Genomic DNA, 24733 nt, shown 5'->3' on the forward strand with positions numbered 1-24733 from the left:
AGTTATTGCTGTGCGGTTATAACAGACATACATTTAAACTCGTTGGAGTACGTAGATTTCCAAAGACGGACCTTCCCGTCGTCACCGGCACTCGACAAAATAGTGCCCGTTAGGTTCCATGATACAGACCAAACTTCGCTCTTGTGGTCGTCGTGTTCGCTCAATAACTCGATGTTCAGGACGGACGACAGTTGTTTGGAAGGAACAAAAGCAGGCACGTCGGAGCTATTATCAGGACTTGAGTCTGCAAAATCTGGCGACAAACTTTGCTCGGTATTCGTTGATGGCTCAATCTGCTGTATCCCACTAGTATCCGAGGGCAACTTTTCTGTAATCTTGAAGATTCGCACTTTCCCGTCCTTCGATCCTGTTGCAACAAGCTGGTACCACCTCCCAATTGATGGAGCCCAACTTATACTTCTGATGAGTCCCCTGTGGCCCTTCAATCTTGCCGCAATGTGTAGTTTGTTATCCTTCCCTCTCTGGTATATCAAGGCTTGGTCCAGTGCACACACGGCCAGCTTCTCAGCTGAAAATCTAGATGGACACCATGCAAGACAGAAGTCTGATTGTAGGTGGTTCGCTGGAGGAGCTGGTAACACTTTGATCTCTGAGGTGAGGGTCCACGATCTCAAATCAGATGGTTCCAGGGCATCGTATATCCTGAGCAACCCGTCGTTGCCAATACAAGCGAATTTGAGCCCCAGATGCGCGGGGGCAAATTTAACGCTGTACAGGGCACCTTGTGAGTCGTTTAGTGTGGCCAGCTTACTCCAGCGGCGACCAGACAATTCGTCTTGGTCTGGATTCTCCTCCCAAACCTTCACCGTTTTATCATAGGACGCCGTTACTATAATCCGTCCGTACTCCGGGGATGCCCAGTCCAGTGATACAATGGAAGAGTCGTGTGCTTTCCAAGAATCGCTCAGTTCCCACTCGTTCGTGTCTTTGTCACACTTGAACACTTTGACGTGCTGGTCAGAGGAACATGTTGCGACGAATCTGCCGTAGAAGTCGTACACGACGTCGTGTACGAGGTCCTCGTGTCCACTATCAAAAGGCTTCAAACTCATCTGAATGCCTCGTGTTCTAAACCTACACGAGCTTCTGTGACCCGTAAGTTCGTTAATGCTCACGGTCATCCATTAATTCAACTGTGATAAAAGTTGCAATATCAAAAGTTGATTACACGATGAGGAAGTTACATCATACAGACTCCAGTGTGTGTGTGTGTGTGTGTGTATACAGTCATAGATATGCTTGCTGAGTGTTGCATTGGTACGTATCTTGTGAGATTACTGTGTCAACGATGCAAAGAATGCGCGTCTTTCCTCCAGGAGAGCTTGTAACCATTGGCCAACTTCATCTGTAGATATATCCTTTGCGGAGGAGTAGAACTGCTCCAGTTTCTTCTCGCCACGGTACTGCTTCTCGTACTCGAAGCACTGCACGAGCATTTCGAATTTGTCCAGGTCTTTACAGTACACAGCCTCAAGACACCTCTGTTCCTCGTAGTCCAGCCACCTGTCCATTAGTTGTTCTGCAGCGGCAGCGTTGTACGACCCGAGAAGCCCGCCACAAAGAAACTGCATCGCCTTCAGTTCTCTGAGGTGTTTCTCCCACTTGGTCACGGACTTGTCCTGCGGAGTGATGTCCCCGACGAGGCACTCGGCGACGTCGTGCGCCATCGCGATCATCGCACACTTCTGAGGGTCGATCCCACCGGTTCGCAGACACAGCGCCATCAGGGACATCCTGTGCATGTGGTCGCTGATGGACTCTGCTGACTCTTGGGGGATCCCGTTCTGCAACCACCCAGTCCTGCGTTGCGACTTCAACCATGTCAGTGCGTGGAAGAACACCAAAGGCGTCTTGCTGTTGCTCAATTGCAACAGTTCCGCGGGGAACTTTTCCGCTGGGTCCCAATCCGTCTGCGTGGGCTGATCTGCGGTCGCCATATCGTGCTTGGCTTGTTGCTTCTACACCTTCGCACTGACTCGCTTTCCTCGCAGTATATCATACATCAGCTTAATTAACAGCTGGGAAGAGGGTTCAATGGAGCGACAAGTTGTGACACAGAAGGAAGGCTCTACCGGTAGCGACGCGGCATGAGACAGAGTTACAAAGTGGCTGGCGTGCTGTATGGGTCCGTTAGTGTGGTGGCGATGCAGCTTGGGATGCTGAACTTCCCGCAGTTTGTGGCTACCTGTACGGAGTTCCTAGTCCCCAATGAGCTCGTTGAGAACAGGGGTCCCTTCCAAGAGTTGATGCAGTGCATCCCCATGGAGAACGACATTGGACTGAGCATGATTACCAGTGCACTGTTTTCAGGGGGGGCAGTAGGGTGTCTTATCAGCGATTATTGCAACTTCTACCATGTCTTCCCGCTGAGATGGGAGTTTCTAGGTGCGCTGGCCTTGGAAGGTTTGAGTCTGCTAGGGTTGGTCTACAGTGAATCCATACATGGTGTTGCAATGTGGAGGTTTGTTGGTGGGCTCGGTTGTGGTGTTGTCTTGGGTATCGTGCCGACGTACGTAGATCTGCTCACAGAGTTGAAGTTAATGCCGAAGCAGGTCGCAAACTTGGGTTACATGGTGAGTTTAGCACTCGGGGTGGCCGTGTGTCAAGTTGTATCGTGGCCTGTGATTGACTCCTTCAATTGGAGGTGGATATTTGTGTATCATTTGATACTAGTTGTGGGCAACATGCTGGCAGTTCTGACAATGTTGGTGGAGTCCCCCAAGTGGTACTTGATAATGCGGGATAAAGCTGGTACAAAGGAATCCCTTCGTCAGTATCTAGAAGGTACCCAGGAAGAGCATGATATTTCAAGGGTCATTGACAAGTGGGGACAAGAACTGGATGATATTGTCCGTTTACACCTGGAGAGTACCGCATCAAATACAGTTTATGAGAGGATCCGGTACTGGATACTGTACGTGTACAGAAACCTCGCAGATGTTGGACCTCTGACTACGAAGATGGTGCTCGTGCAGTGTTTCAATTTCAACTTCATGGATCTGTACGGGATCAAAGTCATCAAAGAGATCATGCCAGATTCCACATTCCCTGTCAACGTAGCTCTATCATGTCTCAACGTCGCTTTGCCCTTCGCAAGCGTGTACCTTTGGGAGGAAGTACGCTCACAGGTTGATTGGAGGGCAGGGCACATCTTTGTGTACCTTTCGATCACAGCGGCGTACTTCTTTGTGTTCCTGTCATTCCACTACCATTCGAAGCTCGCTTTCATGGTATCCATGGTATTCTTGAGTGTAACGACACATACGCTGATGACTAGTGAACCGCTCATCAACCTCGCCGAAGGTAGCGACGACCCAATGGTACACCACCAGCAGATCCCCATGAAACGGTACAGCAGGCTGTGCTACTGGGTGGGCGGCGCGATACTGGCGTACTGTTTCCCGCTGGTGTTCGACCTGATAGGCCACCGCGCCATGTTTCTAATCGGGCTACTGCCCTGCATTTCACTACTAATTGTTCTTACGTAGCCTTCCTGCCCATGTAGAAGGTGATACCCACGGGGGGGGAGGTATCACCTAACTAGGGCGGGCACACATACACTATACAAATAAAAGGATGGGAAGCGCAAGGTGCAGATCACTGCCTCAAAATGTCCTCGATGAACCTTCTGTAGTCGATGCCACCTTCAGAGTCGACCTCCACGCCCTTCAGCAATTCATCCACCTCGTTATCGGATAGCTTCTCGCCCAGCCCGGTCAGCATATATCTAAGATCCCCCACAGAGACCTTCCCAGTGTTCGCCTTGTCAAACACTTGGAACGCCTTGATGAAATCGTCCGGTTTGCCCCTCGTAGTAGCGTCCAGCAATTCCTGGTTCCCAGAGACCAACCCGTTCAACTCCTCAAAGGTGAACGTCCCCTTGGACCCAACAAGCTCCGTCACTTGCTGATTCGTTGGGTTGAACCCAATGGCACGCAGGTAGTCCCCCACCAACGGGCTCCCAATTGCGCCTTCGCCCTTCTTGTCAAACAGCGTAAATATATCCTTGTTGTTGCGAGACATCGTGCTTGTGTATACCGTCTTCTCTGAGACCTCTGACTGTCCACTACGTACCGTCCTCTTCACGCGTTGACCGTTCGTCAAAGTTTCTGTAACAAATTCGATATCATTATTTTATTCAGAGGTGATGATGAAGAAGATGCAGAGAGTAGATGGGGAGGGGGGGCGACAGAGCAGTGCAAAGAGAAGCACGACAGGTCTAGGAGAGCAGGTCAGAATGTTATTCAGGGGTGTAAGCTGTGCCAGTAGAAACAGCGCGGTTTTGCAGGGTGTCCGTGCGAGTGGTGGTTTGAGTCTGTGGTGGAACAGCGACAATGGGAGGCGGGTGTACAGTTCACAGGGTGGGTCTCGGTTGGGTTCGACCATGGTGCCCCCCCCAGTGGACTCCCCCTACTACCACCAGCTATGTGCCTTTGACGACAGTGTGAACACGTCCCTGAACGATACTCAATTCAGAAGACCGTCCTTCAAGCAGGGAAGGAAGGTTGGTTCGCCGCAGCAGGGGGCAAATACGCCGCTGTTCTGGGACTCCCTCACGAGAGCTGTCCATCTATATCAGGAACTTGTGAGTTGTCCAGAGCTGACAGATTCGCGGGTTTCGTCCCTCGTGAACCTGATACACAATGCGCTCCGTATCAATAGGATCCAGTTGATCAAATTGAACAAGAAACCGGACTACGATTCGAACTCGTTCAACACGGAGATGGTGCGATACCTGACGACAAACTTGAAGTCCATCACAGAGGACATCTTGGCGCATAAAGTTAAAATTAACGAGTACGGGATGATGCACTTGCTAACCTCGTACAGGGAGTTGTCCCTCACGGACGATCTAATACAGTTCTGGAAATCTGCAGTGAACGATGACCAGTTGAACACTGTCGCGATGCAACCCAAGTGCGTTGGTGTGATGCTGCCAATTCTGTACGAGCATGCAAATATAACGTTCCACGGCTTGGTCTTGCTCTACGAGAAGAGTAGTAACATGCTCTCTTTTAAGCACCCTAACCTTTTGCTCGGAATGTTAAAGGCCAGTTTGCTTGCACAGGAGAACGAGTATGCGGTGAACATCTTTAAAGAGATGTGCGACGTGTGCGACGTCAAGAAATCCAGATACTTGAATGACGCGCATCTCTCGTTTATCGGCGGTTGCAAAGACATCGTTGTCGCAGAAACATACTTCGATAAGGCGATATCGAATGAAATGTTCTACAAAGTAGTCTTACAAGTATCCACTGTGAACCAGTTTTTGAACAACATTTGGAACGAGATTGAAGACAAGGACAAGATGACTTCAGTGTGGTTGAAGACGGTGCAACGGTACAACGAGCAGAATTTGAACCTTGGGGTGTTGTCGTCTCTGAACAACACGTTCTTCGATATTTTCTTCAAGAAGTGCTACGCAGCGGACAAGGTAGAGGGTTTCAAAAACCTTCAAGGGTTAATGCAGCAGTACCAAGAGATCAAGAGCATCGATGAACCCATGTTGAACATCATTCTGGGGAAGTGTACGGTTTGGAACGACGGCGAAGTGATTGACTACGTGAAGAGCCTGTTCTCCACACACAACATTCCTGAAACCATTGTCACTAAGAGGATTATGTTGAAGTGCATTGGTTCTATTAAAGATGGAGTCACAGACGAAACCTTGTGGAGGCAATGGGTCGAACTGATCACGAAGTTGGACTCGCTGGGCCATACTTACATTGCAAACGCAGATTGGGCTGCCCTGAGAGATGCCACCGTAACATGGGCCCAGTCTAACGAATCAGATCCTGCCGCACTCGACAGGATCAACTTTTACCTAGCGATGGTCAAGATGTTTAAACCGTACTGCAGAGACTCTAACCAGGAGAAGAGGATCCTGAATGGGCTGGCTGCATCGTATCCCATCTTGGAACCACATTTGAAGGAATTTGATTCCGTGGACGTGGAAAAGTACCAAATGCCCCCATTGAAATGCTTGGAATTCAATAACAACCATATATAGTCTCATCACAGTTCCGTTACATGCAGCTTACTCCCACCGGATGTGATCAAGCCTATGATAAGAACCGAGTTGTACCATAGCAAATAGCGTAAAGCCCCCATGTATATAGTAATAGTGACTTTATCGCAAATGATTTAATAAATGAACGCTGCAGGGTGTGAGCAATATGTTAAGGGTTCAAGGTGCAATCAACGGTTGGAAATGGGTGTCTGTGGGAGCAAATCAGAGTCCAGCATTGGTTCCTCTGCGACTCCCGTGAGGAGAACTGCACCGGCCAAGAGAACCACCGCAACGGCTGCGCAACCACAAAGTAAGAGGAAAGCGGCCTCGAGCAGTACTCACAAGGAAAAGAAACAACCTACAGAGTCTCATGGTGTGACATTAGGAAGTGCCACGGACAATGGTGCTATCCCTGACGTGGTGTCGGATGACTTACACGAGACCAAGCAGCTCTCGCCAAGAGAGGCGGCCCGTCTTGCTGCAGAAAAGAGGGCCCAAGAGAGGGAACAAGAACTGGCCAAGGGTGCACTGGGGAAGAAAATACTGGAACAGCGGAAGATGAAGGTATGAGGCTCTCATACACCTCTCAACTCACACTTCGGTTGTGTACGTATTTTGTGCCATAAGCGTATATACGTTCAATTGATCAACTCTTGTAAGAAACATATACTGTGTAGAACTGCAAAACACTACAAACAAGAACAAGAGAGGGCATCGTAATGGTGGTAGACATCGAAGGGCATGTGGATACAATTAGATTACATATTGTGAGGTTCCCACCACTGAAGTTGAGGGCTCAGCTGGTTGAGAAAGACCCAGTCGTATGGTTGCATTTGATAGAAGCGTATGTGCAGCACTGCGAGTGGCTTCTACAACAGCACCATTTGGATTTGCTGGAAGAGGCCACCTGGGATGAATTGAGGATCTGGGTGAGAACGTACATGCACGAGATGGCGTCTGAAGAGGGGAAACTGGTTTCATTGGGGGCAAACCATGACGTTACTGAGCAACTGAAAGTGCTTAGAGCTTGGGTGTTCGAATTGGTGAAAACGTGTGGTTTACTCCAGTTGCAAGTGTTTGGAGAGCTGCTCTGGGATATGATTAAACTCTACATCGCAGGAAACTGTAAGACGGTTAGACGGTTGGTCCTCGGAGACCTCCCACCCAAAATTAATACGCAGAAGGCCCAGATAAACAGAATTGTACAGGTCCAGTCGTACTTGAAACAGCTGATAGAATCTAACCATTTTGATAGAACGGATCTGAAGTCTTTCCAAAACCTCTTGAAGAATAATGAGGATGAGACACACTTCACTGAAAAGTTTGTGAATGGCAACTGGGTTGAGATTCTAGAAGCTCTTTGGGGGAAGGGCAAAGGTAAGTTCGCCTCCATAGCAATGCATTTAATGATCACATCACTGTACAATTTGTCTACAGAACATATTGCATCGTTAGTCAAAAGTCTGGACATTACAAACGTCGAAGGTCTTTTGATTTATCCACTACTTGGTTCAGTGTTGACGAGTCCGCAGCTATTAAGTGAAACCCCAACATTAGCGCAAGCGCTTCCCTTCCTAGCACTTACCAATAATCATGATACGGCTGAGTCGACTGCCATTAAAGTGGATGAACAAGGGGTTCAAGCGTTGCAGGACCTTTTCCCAGATTTAACAAGGAATCAAGTATTCCAGTTGTTACAAACGTATAGCAACGATGTTGAATCGATCACGGATAAGCTGCTAGAAGATCCAACGTTTGTGGATAGTTTACCTGCAGAGGTTGACGAGGATAATACAGCAAACAGCTCAGAGATCAAACTGCGCAAAGTCAAACGTGGTGCTGGGACTGCCAGTACCAAGCATGTTCCTGACGAAGTTAGAAACAAAACGCTTGCTAGGGCACTAGCATTGATGTACCAAGAAGATGAAGATGAAAGAGATGATACCTATGATGAACCTACTGCTGAGATCAACAGAACTGCCAAGGTATCATTTGACAGTACCGCGAAAGACGACAACGACGATGGCGATGTCCACGGGGTAAATAGCGAGATGGAACGCCGCCAAAGGGAGGAGACCGCGGAGAAGTATCTATGGGAGCTACTCAAGCAGGATAAAGTTCTGTTCATGAGGACGAAGCGAGGTTCAGCTGATAGGAAGAACATGCGGAAGCATACCAACTGGTCGGACGAGCAAATTGAGGGGTGGGCTCGTATGATAGAGAGATCGCCGCAGAGGGCCAGGCTGCTCGAGGACAAGTATATGTGGACGGGCAATAGCAGAGGTGGGAAGACGTCGTATGTCCACAACAAACAACCGGCTCCGAAGCCGAAAGACATCGCCCCAGAGCAAGACGAGGTCCTTACAGAGGATCCTAAGGGACCCTCTCCAAAACATAACAAGAAGAAAAAGGCAAGTACCGGTAACCACAACAGAAGGATGGCACATGGTAAGAAACTGTCAGTGGGTCGCTAAACGTCCGGTAGCACTTCCAGTATGCAGCTCGCTGGTGGTGCCGTGTTTAGTACCACCCTCAACGTCGACCTTATATAAGAAGTTACGTATTTTGGAAAAATTCGGTCCTATTGAAACTCGTACGTTGTTAGGAGGGGAGAGGGGTTTTAGAGCCAGTTCCATCCATCATCCCCCTCACCGCATCTAGTAGAGAGTCTCCTGATGTCGTACGCTGCTGCTAAGTTCCCATCCAATGCTGACAAGTCGGTCTTGTCCGTTTTCAAGCTGATCAAAGGTCCCATCTACTCGCACTGCTACAATGCTGACAGATCCCTATTGGCGATAACTTCTGACAACAAGTGCCTGGTGTTCCAATTGAGTGGCACTAAGCAGCCACGTATGTTTGCTACGTTAGAGAACCACGACAAAGTGGTGACCGCTGTGGATATGTCCATCCATGGGCGTATTGTGACTTGTTCGCAGGACAGAAATGCCTACGTTTGGGAACCCCTAAGCGATGGGACGTACAAGCCTACGCTGGTTCTGTTGCGTATTAACCGTGCGGCTACCTGTGTGAAATGGGCACCCAATGGGTACAAGTTTGCTGTCGGGTCCAGTGCGAGAATCATCGCAGTGTGCTACTACGAACATGACAACAATTGGTGGGTGTCCAAACATATCAAAAAGCCCATTAAATCAACGGTCAACTGTTTGGAATGGCATTCCAACGGTGTTTTGCTGGCCTGTGGGGGTACGGATGGGTTTGTGAGGGTCTTTTCTGGGTTCGTCAAAGGTTTGGACTCCAAAGATATTATGGCAAACTCCCCCTGGGGCACCAAGTTCCCCTTCGGCTCCCTGATCAGGGAGTACTATCACGGTGATTACATCCACGCGGTTGAATGGCGCAGCAATTTGGAGAAACTAGCATTTGTGACCCACAACGGTACTTTGGGTATCGTTGACCACCAGGATCACTTACAAGAGGTCAATTCTCCAGATGGTTTGCCCTTCAGAGCTCTGGTCTGGATCAACGACCATGAAATACTGTGTGCCGGTTACTCTTGCCACCCTGTTCTCTTTGCAGAATCCTCGCAGCAGTGGAAATTTGCTAAGAACTTGGACAAGGCAGCCCGTTCTTCCTCCCCAGCCACCACCGGTCAGCCCGGTGCCACGGGAGATGCAGAGGAGGAGGAGAACCCGACTTTTGGGATATCAGCCTTGAGAAAATTCAAGGAATTGGATTTGAAGGGTAAAGTATCCACTGAACAGCAAGAGAGCGCCCACGACAATGCAATCGTGCAACTGTTGCCATTCGCCGAATCCAACGGCCAGGTCGTTCAAGTTTCGTCTTGCGGGCTGGATGGTAAAGTCGTCTTGTACAATGTGTAAGAGACCCATGGAGACAAATTAGAAACCGTGGATTGAATAGATATATATATATATATATGTAAGTAAGTATTGTATGTGTGTATTGTTACAAATTGACGTCTTCCCTCCCCTTCAGTTGTTCCAGTCGTTTCCCCTCTGCAAAATCAACGAGTAGACACTCCCCTTCAACAATGTCCCAATTAGACCTATCCGCGTCTCTATCGCTCTCATCTCCTGCAACACATCGTCTGCAGAGACATCAGCGCTGTTCCCCTCCTTCGACCTGTTCAGCTCTTTGATCGACTCGTCTAGATCGTGCAAAGCTTCAGACAGGCTGGAATACTTCTCCAAAACACTCTGCTGCAGGGGCGTCAAATCTTGGCTCATCAGATGGAGGGTTCAAAGCACCCGATGATTTTTCAATTGAGAGGTTCTGTCGTCAGAGGTTCCACTGCGTCCGTCGCCTTTAAATCGAAAACGATAAAAAATTGTGTTTGAATAAAATTGTTCAGTGAGAAGGTGCAGATGGAACCTCGTGAAGAACTGGCACAACGCTTGCAGCATTAGCTCTCACGTTCTAGGTTCTGTACGATATTTTAATTGATCCGCGGTTACAGACAAAGCCCGCTAGTTTGCTTTTAAATGTCTAATCCACAATCATATACCATCTGGTCCCCGCAGGACACTGTGAAGGATGTTGCAGAGTCCTTAGGACTGGACAACATCAACGAGGATGTACTGAAAGCGCTGGCTATGGATGTTGAGTATCGTATTCTTGAAATCATTGAGCAGGCTGTGAAATTTAAAAGGCACTCGAAGACTGAAATCCTCACAACTGACGATATCGCTAAGGCTTTGAGAGTACTGAATGTTGAACCACTGTACGGGTACCACGACTCAGTCACAGCGAAGAATGGCACGCATAATACAGCGCATGGTACGGCCCAATCATTTCAGGAGGGGCAACCCTCCTTCAGGAAAGTTAATACTTCTGGAGGTCAACAAGTTTACTATTTGGATGAGGAAGAAGTAGATTTCGATAAACTGGTCAATAAACCATTGCCACCACTTCCCAGGCTGCCCACATTCACAACTCATTGGTTGGCTATTGAAGGTGTGCAACCTGCCATCTTGCAAAACCCAAATCTAAACGATATAAGGACATCGCTACCACCCACAACGAGAGGCGCTATTGTCACGGCACTAAACGAAAGTAATAGTCTGCAGACACAACCAAACGCCTCTGCAACCACTAATGGTAATGGTGCAGCCGGTACACTGCAGCAACAACAAAGAGAACAGCACCAGCTGTTAGCATCTTCTGTTAAACCTGGTCAGAACATAGAAGTCAAACCTTTGGTGAAACACGTTTTGTCGAAGGAGCTACAGATATACTTCAACAAGATCATATCAGCATTGACGGTTAAGGATGAAGCAACGGATGATGGGGACGCACAACACATGAAGCTAGCCGCGTTGACTTCCTTAAAGACTGACAACGGTCTACATCAGTTAGTGCCATATTTCATCCAGTTCATCGCGGAACAGATCACCCATAACTTGTCTAATCTAGAACTGTTAACTACTATCCTGGAGATGATTTACTCCCTGTTGAGTAATCCTTCCATCTTTTTAGAACCTTACATTCATTCGTTGATGCCTTCCATATTGACTTTACTCTTGGCCAAAAACCTCGGTGGGAGTTCCAATGGGAAAGGTTCTCCACCAGCCACTGCAGGTAGTACCACAGCACCCCCTAGCATAGAAGAATACAATGAACAATTGGATAAAGCAAATGCTTTACGCGATTTTGCAGCTTCGCTATTGGACTATGTGCTAAAGAAATTTCCTCAGGTTTACAAATCTTTAAAGCCTCGTGTGACAAGGACTTTATTGAAAACATTCTTGGACACGAATCGTGTTTTTGGGACATACTACGGGTCGTTGAAAGGTGTCACCGTGTTGGAGTCTGAATCTATCAGGTTTTTCTTGGGGAATTTATACAATTGGTCCGTGTTGGTCTTCAACGAACATGATCTGACCCTCGGGGATTTCGAGGGAAACGAAGCGATAATAAATAAAACCAAGAAGTTCACGGATTATGAGGTGCAGACTTTAACTAAAACCGTAATCGATACTCTTTCCGTTCTGAAGAAGGATTTGCCAGATATCTATGAAGGTAAAGGTGGAAAAGTCACCGATGAGGAAAAGGATAAACTGGTGAAACGTTGTGGGGTGACCATTGCTGCTGGGATACTGAAAAGGGATGATGCCAAAGAATATATCAGCGCAATTTTCTTTGGTGAGTAACTTCATTTATTGTTATGTAAATGGTGATGCAGTTTATTGTTGAATGTTACACACTTAATGTAATCTATAAATTTGGGAATTTAAATGTGTAAAATGAAATCGAATATATACGATTTTGAAGGTAGAAGAAGGATATTATTTGGTTGTTAGGGACCAAATAGACGTCTCCGGACCTTTTTCTTGGATTGGATGCTGTCGTTTCGGGAAATTGCATCTGTTGGAACTGTATCTTCCTTTTGATCAGAGGCAATAATTTCGTGAGATGAGGGTCGACGCTGAGTTTGAGATGTTTGTGTTAGAGGTGTTGCAGTTACTTGAACCTCTGCGCTATTATGACGCACGTTACCAGCTTGAATATTCGGAGGGGACTCAACAATACTGTTGAGCATATACTCGTTCTTTTTTCTCTGTGCGACATTATTGCATTTTAACGGCGTTGCGATTACTTCAAGCACATTCACATTCTGATCAGATGCGTGTGGGTCAATTCCGTTTGACGCTACTACCTTCCTCTTCCCTACTCTGCGGAAAGATGATTCGGCCTTCGCCGTTGATAATCTTCCATTAGAGGATGCAGCAGTTGTGGATGTGTGCTGGGAATGTTTAGACGGTACACCTTTAACACTGGTTACTGGTAATTGCCTTTTTTGTAAATTGTTCATTACAATGTCAGATTTGGTTCTCGACAATAGCGAAGGATTTCTAATCGTTTGATTCTCAGCCTCTAGAAATTCTTTTAAATTAGAAGTGGTGCTATTTAACTCGAGCAAATCAGATGTGAGTGATGTTAGTGTTACATGCCTCTCTAATGCAGGTCTACTGCTTAGTGACAGTACTGATGCTGTAGAACTCTTTCGTGATAAGCTATAAGTAGAGTTGCGGCGAGAGGCGGGATTCAAACCTGAACCTACAGAGGGTGGAGATTTCGTTACCAAACTTGAGTCTAACTTCTGACTGGATGATTGCTGTTCTGGTATATGACGTTTTGTTAGGCTTGGGCCTTTGAATTTTTTCATGATGAATTTAACTGTATTTGGGACAGCTTTATTGAAGTATGGTACCAAGATGTAGCTAGTAAATCCCACGGATGAGGCCTCATTACTTCTTGTCACAATATTTTTCTTAAGCTCTTGTAGGTCCGTTCTGTCTTCTGTTGCAACTTGCTCTGAACTTACCTCAGCTTCTATGAGTAATTCTACAATTGCCAACTTATCAACATATATATCTAGCTGTTCGCAATAGTCGGTCACAGCTTCTGATATGTAATTGTTTTGTTTGGACTCTTCTTCCTTCTTCTTTGCTTTATTTTTTCTCTTCCTGGTCAAAGGCACACCTCTTCCTCTCATAACATTTATTGAACGTTTCTTAAACCTTGATTTTGATACTTTTTCAAAGTTAGTAAAATTCGTATCTAGCTTATTGATATGGATGAGTTCAAGAAGAAGAATAAGCTGTAACTTGATCTCTCGTGCTTTCATTAATTTTATAACGTCGTCAAAGACGTCCTTATTTTCAGAAACATTATTGAGACCGTATTTTTTGAGACAATCATCTCTTTGTACAAGCCCATGTTTGTTATCAATAACATAATCAGAAGTTAAAATTGCCGTTTTATTGTATCTTTCATCAAATTTCGGTATGCATAGCAGTAATTCCAATATTAAATTCTGGTAGTGGTTCACATAGGGTTGGCCGAAAGCGGCTTTACACATATTCTTTAACCTTGGCAAGTTCGACTTCACAAAATAGACCAGCGGAGTTTGAAACGAAAAGAGGATATCATAATATTTTGCTTGAATATAATTATGGGGGTCATCACTTGCGGGGAGATAGCGTCGCTCAATTTTAGCTGGTTTTATGCAATTAGGAGGAGTCATGTCCAGTTCATCAAGTACCATCTCGTTGTGAACTGTTAAGTCTTCGTGCCAGAGTTTAACCAGTCGAGAAGGCTCTATGTTGTGGTAATTCCTTCTTTCTTCTGTAACAAATGAATGAGATGACCTCGAATTGGGTACGGTGTGGATGTTGCCAGCAATAACTCTTGATATTTCATATAGTAGACAGAATGTAGGGTTATACTGCTCCAAAAGAAAATATAAATCGTTTTGAGCGTCTCTTAAGAGATATTTCGAATGAAATAGAGACTCGTCCAGCATTCGTTGTGTTTTGTTGGATAGTAACTGTTTTTGAAGTATTTTCGGGTTGGCCAAAGAAGCAACAACGTCATTCCGCAACCTGCTTACCATCCCAATGACCACCCATTCCTCCATAGCTTCCTCGCTGCCTTCCTTAAAAGAAGATGTGCTTGCCCTGCTCTGTTCTAGAGAAACTTCACTCTTTGGCTCTAACGATATTGAAAAATTGATATTAAATATCAAAATCAAGCACGGACATCACACCAAAAGAGAATTCCATAACAACAGGGGTGCAGTTTATAAGTCAATGTAATTACATAATTAGACCAAGAACTATATAATACGTTCAATGATACACATGAATATCAGTCTTCATGAAACATCTGTAAAATAGTCAATGTATCTGTCCCTCCGAATTACTCGGAATGTCTTTACGTTTCATCCCACTTCCGGTCAGTAAACGTGTGGATATATCCAATTCCCCACTCTGCCATTCACAGTTTCTTCCTGGAAAGTCTATTCGATTTATCTATTTCAATTTTGTTGCTTATCAACATTATAGCGGCTTGGGCACCCATGTTGGTACCCTCTATGACCAATTTTCTTTCGGAAGTTTCACCCTTTTCAGGATCATCGATAAATATCGAACAGCCAGTGGTCTCCTTTATCGAATTGATATGCTTCCCCTCTTTCCCGATAACATTTCCCACAAAATTCTCATCTATGAAAATTTCTTGCTTGACAATGGCCATTGGAGCTGATGTAAACGAGCCTTCAACAATTCGCACATTTGGGATCGAAGAATTTGGCACAAACGAAGCAACATTAGCTACTTTTTCTGCAGTGTAAACAATCTGAGATCGTTGCAGATGGTGCAGCTCTGCTATATGTTTTTGTGGAGGAGTCTGCGCCATTACTGGCGGTATCATCATGACCATGGGTAGCGACCCGTCGCGGTTAGAATTCGAGTATGGGTTGTAGAAGTTCGGCGTATCTCTTGATACAAATCCGTTCATTTCGTTGGTATTGGTAACGTTGAGGCCTTGTTTGCTGATATGATTGTTACTGCCGTTCCTGAGCGTGGAGTATATGGAGCCTGGTTGATAAAATATCGTCTTTTTATTCTTTAACCTATCCTTGTTAAGAAGTAAGGTCTGAGAAATGTGAAAAATGGCCTTCCCAATTGATGTAGGGGTTCCCGATAAACGCAATATTCTGTCAGTTGAGGGAAGTAGTTGGTGAGGCGAGGCATGCAATCTAGCACTACTTGCCTCCTCGATCTCCTTTAATCGGGAACCATTCTTACCGATTATATACCCCATGAGATGATGGGGCATCAAAAGCTGTAAAGATATCTTCAATTGTTGATTTTTGCTACCATCTGTGTCATCTTCCTCTTCTTTAGTGATTGAGCCATCAGTGCTCGTTGTACTCTTTTCATCACTTAAACTATTGTTGGAGTCGTTTTTCCCATTTTTAGATAGACCTCTTTTGCACTTATTGTAAATGCAATTGCTGATTTGCTCGAAGGCCGATGCAACGTTTTCACATTGACCTCTCACATAAATGACCCTTTCTCGAACATTTTTCAAATTATCTGAGACATTGATTCTGGTATTCGTATCTCTCTTGATATGAGTAATCGCGTCACCTTTAGGGCCTACCACGGCTGATGCATCCTTCACCAAACAGAGCATTCTTATATGTACGTAATCGTCGACGCCATTTTTCTGAAGAAGATCCGTTCCATCCCTCACATAATCGTGTTGGTCCGGTTCAGTACTACCGTTGTTCTCATCGTCTGGCGAAAACGAATTCACGTTTAAGGAAGGCGACGCGCTTTTAGATGTTGTATTTCCAATGGAATTGGGATCATCGTCCAGCGCAACGCGTTTTATCGCAGCCTCCAAATCGGTTTTCTCTAGAGTATTCTCATTCTTTCTCTTCAGGCCGTTCAAGGGCTGTTCACCACTTTTATCTTGATTCACAGCAGTAGAATCAACCTGTGCTGCACTCTCTATAACAGTCATGTTTGCAAGGTAATCCTGAGCAATAAACAATACGCGTATGGGAGACGAAGGGGGGAGTAGGGAAAATCAAGTATTCGACTCAATTGAATGATTCAGTAAACAGATCAGTGCCAAAAAAACCGTACACTCCTTCTTGCAAATATATCCTAATTGCCAAAAAGATGGACAGTCCAGTACGAAGCTGCTTATAAACCAGCACAATCGGGTGGAATGATTCCATCTGCGAAGAAAGTCGCCAATCCTTGCTTTGTTCAATTTTTGTTTTTTATTTATTTGTTTGGTTGTCTCGTTTTGAAAATACTTCCCGAATAGGAAATATATATGCAAGTTGAGGTAACCTGGGTGGGTGAAGAGACGCAGTTTGGACCTTGACAGGTCCTTGTTGATGGCTAGTCCTGGTGAACCGCGGTGATGATGCTACCACGTTGGAACATTCAGACTCGTCAAGAACATATTTACCACGCTAAATATCCCCTCTCCCAAGACCAGCCCTGAACTGAAAACAATCATTTTAGTTTTGGCGTCCAAGTCGCCCTTGTAGTTGGACAATCTGTAGTGGCATATCAGCCCGCCTAGAAACCTAGCAATTGTAAAACTTGGAGCATTGTATATGCCTACACCGACCGCCACACCAGATGGTATCCAGATTAGGTATTTGCCCATCGATTCCCTTTCCCTATAGCAGTTCTTGATCAATGAAAGGACCCCAAATATTGAGCCAAGCACCAATGAGCATTCGAATGCTCTGTGGGGCAGACTTTTCCCCGTGACTAACCGAGCACAATCAATCCAAACAGCTGCTGTGGGTATCCTAATCGATTCATTTGGCAGCGTGTATATCTTATTGTAGATAATGTACATTACGCTCGAAAGCACAATGGACCACACAGCACCAATCATTTGGGCGATAAACTGAGCCCTAGGCGATGCGTTTAGCAAGTGACCGGTCTTCAGATCTTGCATCAGGTCACCAGCCTGTTGAGCACCAGCCTCTGCAATACCACCGGCAACAATGTTTAACAGAACCACACCTGGCTGGTTTTTGGGAACAATAAGGGCAAACAGTAGTTGGGATATTTTACCGATGCCGCTCACAGGATTCAAATCGGTCTCGCCAAGGGCCCTTATTCCCAATACAGACAAAAATAATGCCAGTACCAGGGCTATCACCATAGAATATACCGGAATTACTTTAGTACCAAAAATGTACACCACAAACACGATACAGATAATTGATGATATTATTAGCCCACTAATAACAGTGGTATATTCTACAAGGTGTCTTTGGTCTACTTCATTCTCGTGCTGTGAGCTAACAAGCCGTACCGTTTCTTGCGTTCTTATGCTGGATGTTCTTTTCTTGATGTTGATCGCCCTCTCCTCTTCCATGAGCATAGACTCCATTGAATCATCCAACAAATTTGTAAGTAGCTCGGATTTATCATCTGCTAACCAGAATTTCACGAGCGATCTAATGGCAATGACGACAAATCCAACAAGACTATCGCTCACCATAATGGACAAGGAACACCATAGAATCCAACCTTGTACACCATTCTCCCAGTCATGGACATCTGCGTCAGGCGCTATCCACTTCATGTGTTTCGCTATTGGGGCCAAGATCCCCCAGCCCAAAACTGCACCGAAAAACATATAGGATACCGTTGGTAACCCCATAATTATACCTTGTCCAATGTATGCAGGCGATGGTTGAAAGTTCCATAAGTAGTTTTTTGATAGATACGACCCAAAAATAGGCAACGCCGTCAAAATGGGGAGGAAGTAGGAGGCGACAGTGTATAACGATGCCATCGAGAATGTCTTCAGAAGAATGACGATGTTTTCGCTGTAAACGCTATCTGTTTCGTCCGGTACTCCATGTTCGTTCTCCTCGGTTTGTGAGAGGGGGGCAGCGGATGTACGCTTTATTTGAGCTGAGTTTTGAGAAGACCGTTGCAACTCATCACATATTCTTCTGCGTTCAGTCCCCTCATCTACATTCTCTATCGCGTTGTATTTGAAGCAACTGCATCTAGCCGTGACTTCTTTCGGGTCAAGCTGTAAGACTTCGGCACATTCTCTGACCAGCCTCCTGTTCCTCATCTCTAACAAATCATTCTTTGACACTTCCTGTAAGATTTCAGAGCCGTTAAGAACTGCAATCAATACAGCTGTTGCACTCCCACTGGGAAATGGTAGCTTTTCCCTAATGATCACCTGTTTTCTGAGTGGCACTGCAAAGAAGATTCCAAAGAACGCTAAAGAAACACACCAAAAAATCAGTTGGGTAAATGTAAACGATTGACCCGGCTGCCAAGTGCCACCACTTTCATCAAATGTGACAAACTTTTCCACGGCTGGTATCACACCGACAAACCCAAACGTCAGCGGGCCCGTCCCAACTGCAACAGCCATACTCTGCACGTAAACTGTCTCAACATCGGTGAATAATCTGTCATTCGGAAATATTATTGGCCATATTTGCTTGAAAAACGCCACTGCCAGCAGTGCTGACGGCAAAGACATCATGGAAACCCATCCTGTCTGCAGACCGAATTGGAAGTTAGAGATGAGTACGAGTGATCCAATAGCCAATCCCACTACGGTCGCCCTAAGTGTTACTTGTTTTAACTCTGGCTTGTCATTCCAATGAATTGGTTTACTAAAAGTCGTGGTACTTTCTGACATACTTGCTTTATGTCCGCTCTGCTGCTGTGATTCTCTTATCAAGTTTGACGTTATCATATAAAAGCAAAAGTATCAACTCTGTTGATATGATATGAGATTCTACCCGAATCCCCAGCGTTGTGTGATATATACAACGTATTCTCTGCAAGTAAAATAAGAAAAAAGGTAAACGGTATTGATAGGGGTCGGTGTGTTAGTCAAGGAACTGTATTGTAGATCAAAATTCCTTATTAATGACGAATAAGCTGTTCTTGTACTATTTTATTTTTTTCGAAAATTTCAGATAACGGCTTATATACCGAACCCTGTTTCTACCGTGTTAAAGGATAGTAGAAAGTATGTTCCCCAATATCCGCAATTACTGATGTACACTTAAATATGTTATCAGCTGAACTCTCGTTACCTAGTTTATACATAGGCCACAGTAAAAAAGCTGGGGATGTCTGGAGGGTGGCCTCCAAAAGTAAAAATGGGGTGTCCAGTTTTTATTCTACCATTCATGAAACTCATTTTTCGCCTAACAGAATATATCTTAAAATGTCGTCTAGAGACAAGACCCCAGTAAGCTTCCCAGCATCGTCCACTACAATAAATCTATGGACTCTCGCCTTTCTTATGTTATCCATAATGGTGGAAAGTTTGTCATTCTTGGTGCACGTATATACACCTTCAAAATCATCGCTTCTTCTCATTAACGCTTCACCCACACTCAGGGATAGATCGTTATAAATGCCTCCCTTTATTAGGCCAAGCACGTCGATGGCTTCATAAACGTTTAATAGTACGCCGTTATCGTCCACAATGGGAATAGATGCAATACCGTTGCTGGAAAGCAGTTGGATTGCATCGATAACCGGGGTGGTCATTTGACATCTCTTTACATCATTTTCGGTGATTATCCCCAGTTCACCAATAGGTCTTTTCAGGAAATTCGTCTCTCTGCAATTCAGCGCAACAAATTTTAAAATTCTGTACTGTGTCAAAACACTAACTACAATCTCTCTGTGTGTCTCCTCGTCCTGATCAATCAAGGGAATTCTCCGGCTTCTAGAGCCCATCATTTTGAGACATGCCTCAAATAATGGTCTTGAAGGGTGGATGGATGCAGTATCTAGAGGCTCGACCCCAATAATCCTTTCAATGTCCTTTAATCCGTTCAATTGTAGCTTGTCTACCAGCTCAAATTTATCTGGGTTTGAAAAGTAGTACTGTATGACGTTGATAAAGTCGCTGGACGTTAGAAGCCCTGCAAATTTTGAAGTTTGAGAGTCCCATAGAGGTGCCGATACAATATTATTCTGTAGCAAAACATTTAGGGACTTCTTCACTAGCAACGCTGTATCCATAACAATCAGCCTGTATGAAACTGGCAAAACATCGTATGAGGTTTTCGAGTTGAGAAATGTCCGGATGGACTCTACAGCTAACTTCTGCTCAACGAAAATTTTCTCATTGGTCGTCTGTGAGATGTCTTGGTTCTCCATTCGGAATGACTATTATAAATGAATATGGCTCCACTGTAGTATAATATCCGTATACACTTTCAAGTGACTAAAGAAGCCTTCGAAATCCACAGATTGGTTTCTGTTTGTACGATAACTTTAAGGCCGTTCAATATTGGAACAGCGGGCTCCTTTTAGAAAAATATCGAAAACAATGACGTTTCTCGAAGAAGAATGTGTGGTGTGCGGGTAAATACACGAATTAGGAGGATGCCCACTCGTTTGAGCCCTCAGAGACTGTTGTTATGAATGAAAGTATTCAGGGGATTTCCCGTTTACATGAATAAAGTAAATTATGTTCTCAGAAATGCAATCTCCTCTCCGCTTCCTTTTATCTAATGAGATATGAGTTTGATGAGGTCGTTTTGTTTGGAGAATCCTTATTTCTAGAGTCAGTTGTAGGGTTGTTCGGGTTGGTGTGATGCGAGTCGAATTGGCTCTCGAGCGTTAATGCAGAACTTGTCCCAAAGATGGATACTACATCTTCCACCAATCCACCGCTTTTCTGCCGCCTTTTCACCTGCCTGCGAGGCTCAAAGACTTTGTAAAATTTCAAATTCTCGTCACCTCCTACTGTCGCAACCGTAGTCCCATCAGGAGAGAGTTGTGATGTGCAAATGCGCGATTCGTGGGCCTTGGCAATCTCTGCCACTTTGAATTTCGTATCAAAGTTGAATACTGAGACAGCGTTCTCTGTGTTCCCACCCGTGGCTACTATCTCCCTGTTCATCGAACCGTTGCCGTTATAGGACTGTCCCCAATGCAAAGAGCTTACTTGTGAGCCCGTGTTTATAGATCCCAGTCGTCCACCTGTCGTACTGTTCCAAAAATGGATGTGTTTGTCGTTTTGCCCCCCACCACTGGCGAGAACGTTGGGCATGTAGGGGCACCAGCTAAGTGCCTTAACCGCAGCGTTGTGGTTTCTTTGTACATACTGCGGCATCGATGTCCTTGTATCCCAGAGCATTACTGTGTTGTCGTTACCTCCGGATGCCAGCTGTAACCCGTCCGGTTTATAACTTAGCCCGCAGACTTCGCCCTCATGCTGATCCCAAGTGGAAACAATATGGTTCTTCACTCTCACGTCGTTGATTTGGATTTCACCACTCCGAGAGCCAGCTGCTACTAGTGTATCCAACCATGATTGCGATCCAATTCTAACACCTAACCCTGATCTCATTGTTCTTATTAGGGACATCGTTTCAATGTCCCAGATTTCGGTGTTGCCGTCGTCCTTCCCTATGGAAACATGACAAGAATCGTCAGACCAGACAATACTGGAGATAAGACTATTAGGTGAGTCTACTAACAAAGAGACATCTCCAGTGGATGCGTCCCATATGTAAACTGCTGTATCCAGTCCTATCGCAATCATGTTATTCTGTGACCAACTCAACAGATTCAAATAGAAGTCATCGCGAAACCCAGGGGCGTCTAATATCCTCTCTGGATTTGTATTAATTTTCCTCAGTTTCATAATATCCCGAGGTCCCTGCGAGTAGTTGTACTGGTTCCTCTGCTTCAACTGGTATGTCTGTCTCTTGAATGACGCAACAGGTGGTTGCGGTAAGTACTGTAGGATTCTCTGGTTCATGTTCAAACCACACGCTTCTGCAACGTTCTGCTTGAATACAGTCTTTGTCTGTGCTTGCAAATGAGCTTTTGGAGATGCGTTAGGTGGTGGAAGCTCCTCTTTGACAGCTTCAGGGTCAATTTTATTTTGCAAGTTACCTTGATACAGTGGGATGTAGCGATCTGTTTTCACAGAGCAGGCCTCTTCCAAGTCATGCGATCCTGTCAACGGTTTGCCCAATGTCAGTGCACTCAATGCATTGTTGTCATTCGCACCACTGACGCTGCCCCCCGTAAATGATGTCATCCTGTTCGATAGAGAATCATCTTTGAAGAATGAGGAGTTTCTTTTCAACAGCAGGGGCGGTTGGGTGAGCGACAGCTTCGGTCTATTAAAGGAGCTGGAACTGATCTTGCCCCCCAAGTTGGTTGTTTCTGAACCGCCTGGTGCTGCTGAGTTTACCTGCAGGCTACTCCTTCTACCAACGTTTAAAGACTTTGATCTGGGCAGCGAAGTCGACTTCCCGACTCTTGCCTTGTGTTTTTTCCAATCAATTGCACTAGCACCATTACTCGAGCTTAGCGATGAAGAAGATATTATGTTCAATTTCGCAGGCGAAGTGATGGACAGTATTGACCTTTGCGGATTGCCCCCCAGTTTAGTCTTGTCGTTGAGATCCAACATGTAAACGTGTATCCTCTTGCCTGAAGTTCAATTGTCGTACCACTGGATGTTTGATCGGAGGCTGTAAAATGTGGTAATGAAGCAAGACAGGTTAACAGAAGGAACAGTACGTAGAAAAAATATAGATATATTTTCTTTCTCTTATTTCACCCCCAGGTTCCAAGCTGTCCCCCTCTCCGTCAATCCTTTCTTCCAGAGGAGATACAACCTTTCAACCCCGCGCAAGCAGTCCCTCTTCCAACTGCGAGTGCTACAGTTTCACTTCAACTCTTCCTCGATGTTCCCTAATGTGAAGGAAAATTTTTTTCCTTCTTTTGTGTAACACATTTTGTGTTGTTACTTTTCCTAATCGAGTAAAAGTAGGACAAATTGGTATTAACTATTCCTGTTTAGGTAATAATTTGGAAGGACGTATCGCCCTATTGAGCCAGTGCAAGTTCAGGTATGAATGTTTATTTATGTTTGTATACGGAGCAGCCGTTGTAGGTCCCATCCCTCCAGTATACAGCAGTGTAGGGTCGGTGCTTCTAGTCAAATTGCCCTCCTCTTATCTAAATGCAGCAAGTTCTTTCTGTGATTCTTGAACGCCGTGAATGCAAGGTCCTCCTTTAGTGAGGGGACGGTATCGATGATGATGCCATTGTGTAGCGACAGTAAGTAGTCATTTAGCACATTGCCCGCTTTTATGATATCGTTGTGTAGTTTGACACAATCGAGCAGGAAAATCATGCTCAGAGCTCTCGCGGGCTCCTCGGTGGCTCTGTCCCCGCTGGCACTCTTGTTCGCATTTGCTACACACTCCACGATCCTATTGAATTGGTCGAACTGGGCAGCAATTTTGCTGAAACAGACCTCGTTGGCCTCCCTCAGTAGCAGCGTGTTAACATGACATCTTGTGTTTATACGGGAATCTCCATGCAACTTCTCGTCGATATACAAGAATAGCCTTTCCACATCGATTAAGAACTTCCTCGCATGTGAATTGAAAAAAGTTGGTGTGTAGTCAACTGGGTGTAAAGACTGTAACCTTGTAATCCTGTTCCGCAGGGCAACAATCTCAAATAGAATTGGGTGGCCCAAACAAGGGTTTTCCGATAAGTTGATGTGTTCCTGGGGGACAGGCGTATTCGATATGATTAGGTCCGTGGGGGCACCACTCGGGTACATTATATCTTCTAGCAGACCGTCGGTAAAGTCGAGTAAACAAGTGCTGAATTCAGCAATCAATGGTTCAAACATCTTCTTAACTTTCGTTTCCCTCAACATTTGCAATGTTTCCGTTTCTCTTACCGTGAGAAACCTACAATAGTCGAGTTATACCAAATTTGTAACGATGAACGAGGCAGCTGGTCACTACACACTATATGTATATATATATTTATGTATGTATACCTACTGGCCAACAAACTCACTTCTCCGGAGAGCTCTCTCACAATAAAAAGAGAAAACTTTTCCAATTTCTGCGCGGAAAAAGAAACGAAGAGAATCTCCAAATTCAGTCACCACAGAAACTGCCGGAGAGAACACGGAAGGTGACTCACACACCATCTCTTCGCAGCTCTTCGCCCGAGGGTGCGTTGCAACACGCAACGGGAGCCGTGGTCCTGTGTACTACGTACCTGGACGTCTTGGCCTAGGCTCTCCTTAATTGTAGTGGCACACTTTTTTATCGATGGTATTTTTGGCCGCGCGAACGGGCAAGCTAACTCCGAAACAATATTGGGTCCGGGGTAGCCCATTCAAAACCACTTGGCGTTTTAACCACCAACTAACACATCTTCGGAGGGACATGAGAGAGGTACACTCGTGCCAGTAGGCCTACGGGAATAATCGCATGTATGTCGTTCGCTCCTTGGAATTCACGGCAGTCCTGTAGTGTGTACTTCTCTTGGTATAGGAACTAAAAATATGAATGGGTTGAGAGTTGTACCTGTTATTTTCCTGTACTTTGGTGTAGAT

The 24733-nt window shown here is 45.3% G+C and overlaps 16 protein-coding genes across 16 annotated transcripts; 6 read left to right on the forward strand and 10 right to left on the reverse strand.

The window, feature by feature from the left end:
- Window positions 1–2: 2 nt before the first annotated feature.
- On the reverse strand, window positions 3–1073 carry SEH1 (Seh1p; the record flags this gene model as incomplete). Its single annotated transcript, XM_022608666.1, has 1 exon — window positions 3–1073. The coding sequence occupies one exon, from the start codon at window positions 1071–1073 to the stop codon at window positions 3–5; it is 1071 nt and encodes a 356-aa protein (XP_022465139.1).
- Window positions 1074–1295: 222 nt separating this feature from the next.
- YGK1 (5'-deoxynucleotidase) lies at window positions 1296–1958 on the reverse strand (the record flags this gene model as incomplete). The annotated part of the gene is made up of 1 exon (XM_022608667.1): window positions 1296–1958. The coding sequence occupies one exon, from the start codon at window positions 1956–1958 to the stop codon at window positions 1296–1298; it is 663 nt and encodes a 220-aa protein (XP_022465140.1).
- Window positions 1959–2108: 150 nt separating this feature from the next.
- Window positions 2109–3509, forward strand: KNAG0F02300 (uncharacterized protein; the record flags this gene model as incomplete). Its single annotated transcript, XM_022608668.1, has 1 exon — window positions 2109–3509. The coding sequence occupies one exon, from the start codon at window positions 2109–2111 to the stop codon at window positions 3507–3509; it is 1401 nt and encodes a 466-aa protein (XP_022465141.1).
- Window positions 3510–3618: 109 nt separating this feature from the next.
- On the reverse strand, window positions 3619–4044 carry MLC1 (Mlc1p; the record flags this gene model as incomplete). The annotated part of the gene is made up of 1 exon (XM_022608669.1): window positions 3619–4044. One exon carries the CDS (start codon window positions 4042–4044, stop codon window positions 3619–3621), a length of 426 nt encoding a protein of 141 aa, XP_022465142.1.
- Window positions 4045–4168: 124 nt separating this feature from the next.
- RMD9 (Rmd9p) lies at window positions 4169–6031 on the forward strand (the record flags this gene model as incomplete). The annotated part of the gene is made up of 1 exon (XM_022608670.1): window positions 4169–6031. One exon carries the CDS (start codon window positions 4169–4171, stop codon window positions 6029–6031), a length of 1863 nt encoding a protein of 620 aa, XP_022465143.1.
- Window positions 6032–6232: 201 nt separating this feature from the next.
- On the forward strand, window positions 6233–6601 carry KNAG0F02330 (uncharacterized protein; the record flags this gene model as incomplete). Its single annotated transcript, XM_022608671.1, has 1 exon — window positions 6233–6601. The coding sequence occupies one exon, from the start codon at window positions 6233–6235 to the stop codon at window positions 6599–6601; it is 369 nt and encodes a 122-aa protein (XP_022465144.1).
- Window positions 6602–6750: 149 nt separating this feature from the next.
- CUE3 (Cue3p) lies at window positions 6751–8505 on the forward strand (the record flags this gene model as incomplete). The annotated part of the gene is made up of 1 exon (XM_022608672.1): window positions 6751–8505. The coding sequence occupies one exon, from the start codon at window positions 6751–6753 to the stop codon at window positions 8503–8505; it is 1755 nt and encodes a 584-aa protein (XP_022465145.1).
- Window positions 8506–8706: 201 nt separating this feature from the next.
- On the forward strand, window positions 8707–9873 carry ARC40 (Arc40p; the record flags this gene model as incomplete). Its single annotated transcript, XM_022608673.1, has 1 exon — window positions 8707–9873. The coding sequence occupies one exon, from the start codon at window positions 8707–8709 to the stop codon at window positions 9871–9873; it is 1167 nt and encodes a 388-aa protein (XP_022465146.1).
- Window positions 9874–9984: 111 nt separating this feature from the next.
- Window positions 9985–10239, reverse strand: DAD3 (Dad3p; the record flags this gene model as incomplete). The annotated part of the gene is made up of 1 exon (XM_022608676.1): window positions 9985–10239. One exon carries the CDS (start codon window positions 10237–10239, stop codon window positions 9985–9987), a length of 255 nt encoding a protein of 84 aa, XP_022465147.1.
- Window positions 10240–10494: 255 nt separating this feature from the next.
- On the forward strand, window positions 10495–12162 carry TAF6 (TATA-binding protein-associated factor TAF6; the record flags this gene model as incomplete). Its single annotated transcript, XM_022608677.1, has 1 exon — window positions 10495–12162. One exon carries the CDS (start codon window positions 10495–10497, stop codon window positions 12160–12162), a length of 1668 nt encoding a protein of 555 aa, XP_022465148.1.
- A 146-nt stretch (window positions 12163–12308) lies between these two features.
- On the reverse strand, window positions 12309–14432 carry SLD3 (Sld3p; the record flags this gene model as incomplete). The annotated part of the gene is made up of 1 exon (XM_022608678.1): window positions 12309–14432. The coding sequence occupies one exon, from the start codon at window positions 14430–14432 to the stop codon at window positions 12309–12311; it is 2124 nt and encodes a 707-aa protein (XP_022465149.1).
- Window positions 14433–14791: 359 nt separating this feature from the next.
- Window positions 14792–16327, reverse strand: PBP2 (telomere maintenance protein PBP2; the record flags this gene model as incomplete). The annotated part of the gene is made up of 1 exon (XM_022608679.1): window positions 14792–16327. The coding sequence occupies one exon, from the start codon at window positions 16325–16327 to the stop codon at window positions 14792–14794; it is 1536 nt and encodes a 511-aa protein (XP_022465150.1).
- Window positions 16328–16744: 417 nt separating this feature from the next.
- On the reverse strand, window positions 16745–19015 carry KNAG0F02400 (uncharacterized protein; the record flags this gene model as incomplete). The annotated part of the gene is made up of 1 exon (XM_022608680.1): window positions 16745–19015. The coding sequence occupies one exon, from the start codon at window positions 19013–19015 to the stop codon at window positions 16745–16747; it is 2271 nt and encodes a 756-aa protein (XP_022465151.1).
- Window positions 19016–19521: 506 nt separating this feature from the next.
- SNF4 (AMP-activated serine/threonine-protein kinase regulatory subunit SNF4) lies at window positions 19522–20499 on the reverse strand (the record flags this gene model as incomplete). The annotated part of the gene is made up of 1 exon (XM_022608681.1): window positions 19522–20499. The coding sequence occupies one exon, from the start codon at window positions 20497–20499 to the stop codon at window positions 19522–19524; it is 978 nt and encodes a 325-aa protein (XP_022465152.1).
- Window positions 20500–20848: 349 nt separating this feature from the next.
- Window positions 20849–22774, reverse strand: CDC20 (ubiquitin-protein transferase activating protein CDC20; the record flags this gene model as incomplete). Its single annotated transcript, XM_022608682.1, has 1 exon — window positions 20849–22774. The coding sequence occupies one exon, from the start codon at window positions 22772–22774 to the stop codon at window positions 20849–20851; it is 1926 nt and encodes a 641-aa protein (XP_022465153.1).
- Window positions 22775–23305: 531 nt separating this feature from the next.
- On the reverse strand, window positions 23306–24040 carry KNAG0F02430 (uncharacterized protein; the record flags this gene model as incomplete). Its single annotated transcript, XM_022608683.1, has 1 exon — window positions 23306–24040. One exon carries the CDS (start codon window positions 24038–24040, stop codon window positions 23306–23308), a length of 735 nt encoding a protein of 244 aa, XP_022465154.1.
- Between the last annotated feature and the right edge of the window lie 693 nt (window positions 24041–24733).

Source organism: Huiozyma naganishii, chromosome 6 (assembly GCF_000348985.1).
Source record: "Huiozyma naganishii CBS 8797 chromosome 6, complete genome".
Classification (NCBI taxonomy): Eukaryota; Fungi; Ascomycota; class Saccharomycetes; order Saccharomycetales; family Saccharomycetaceae; genus Huiozyma; species Huiozyma naganishii.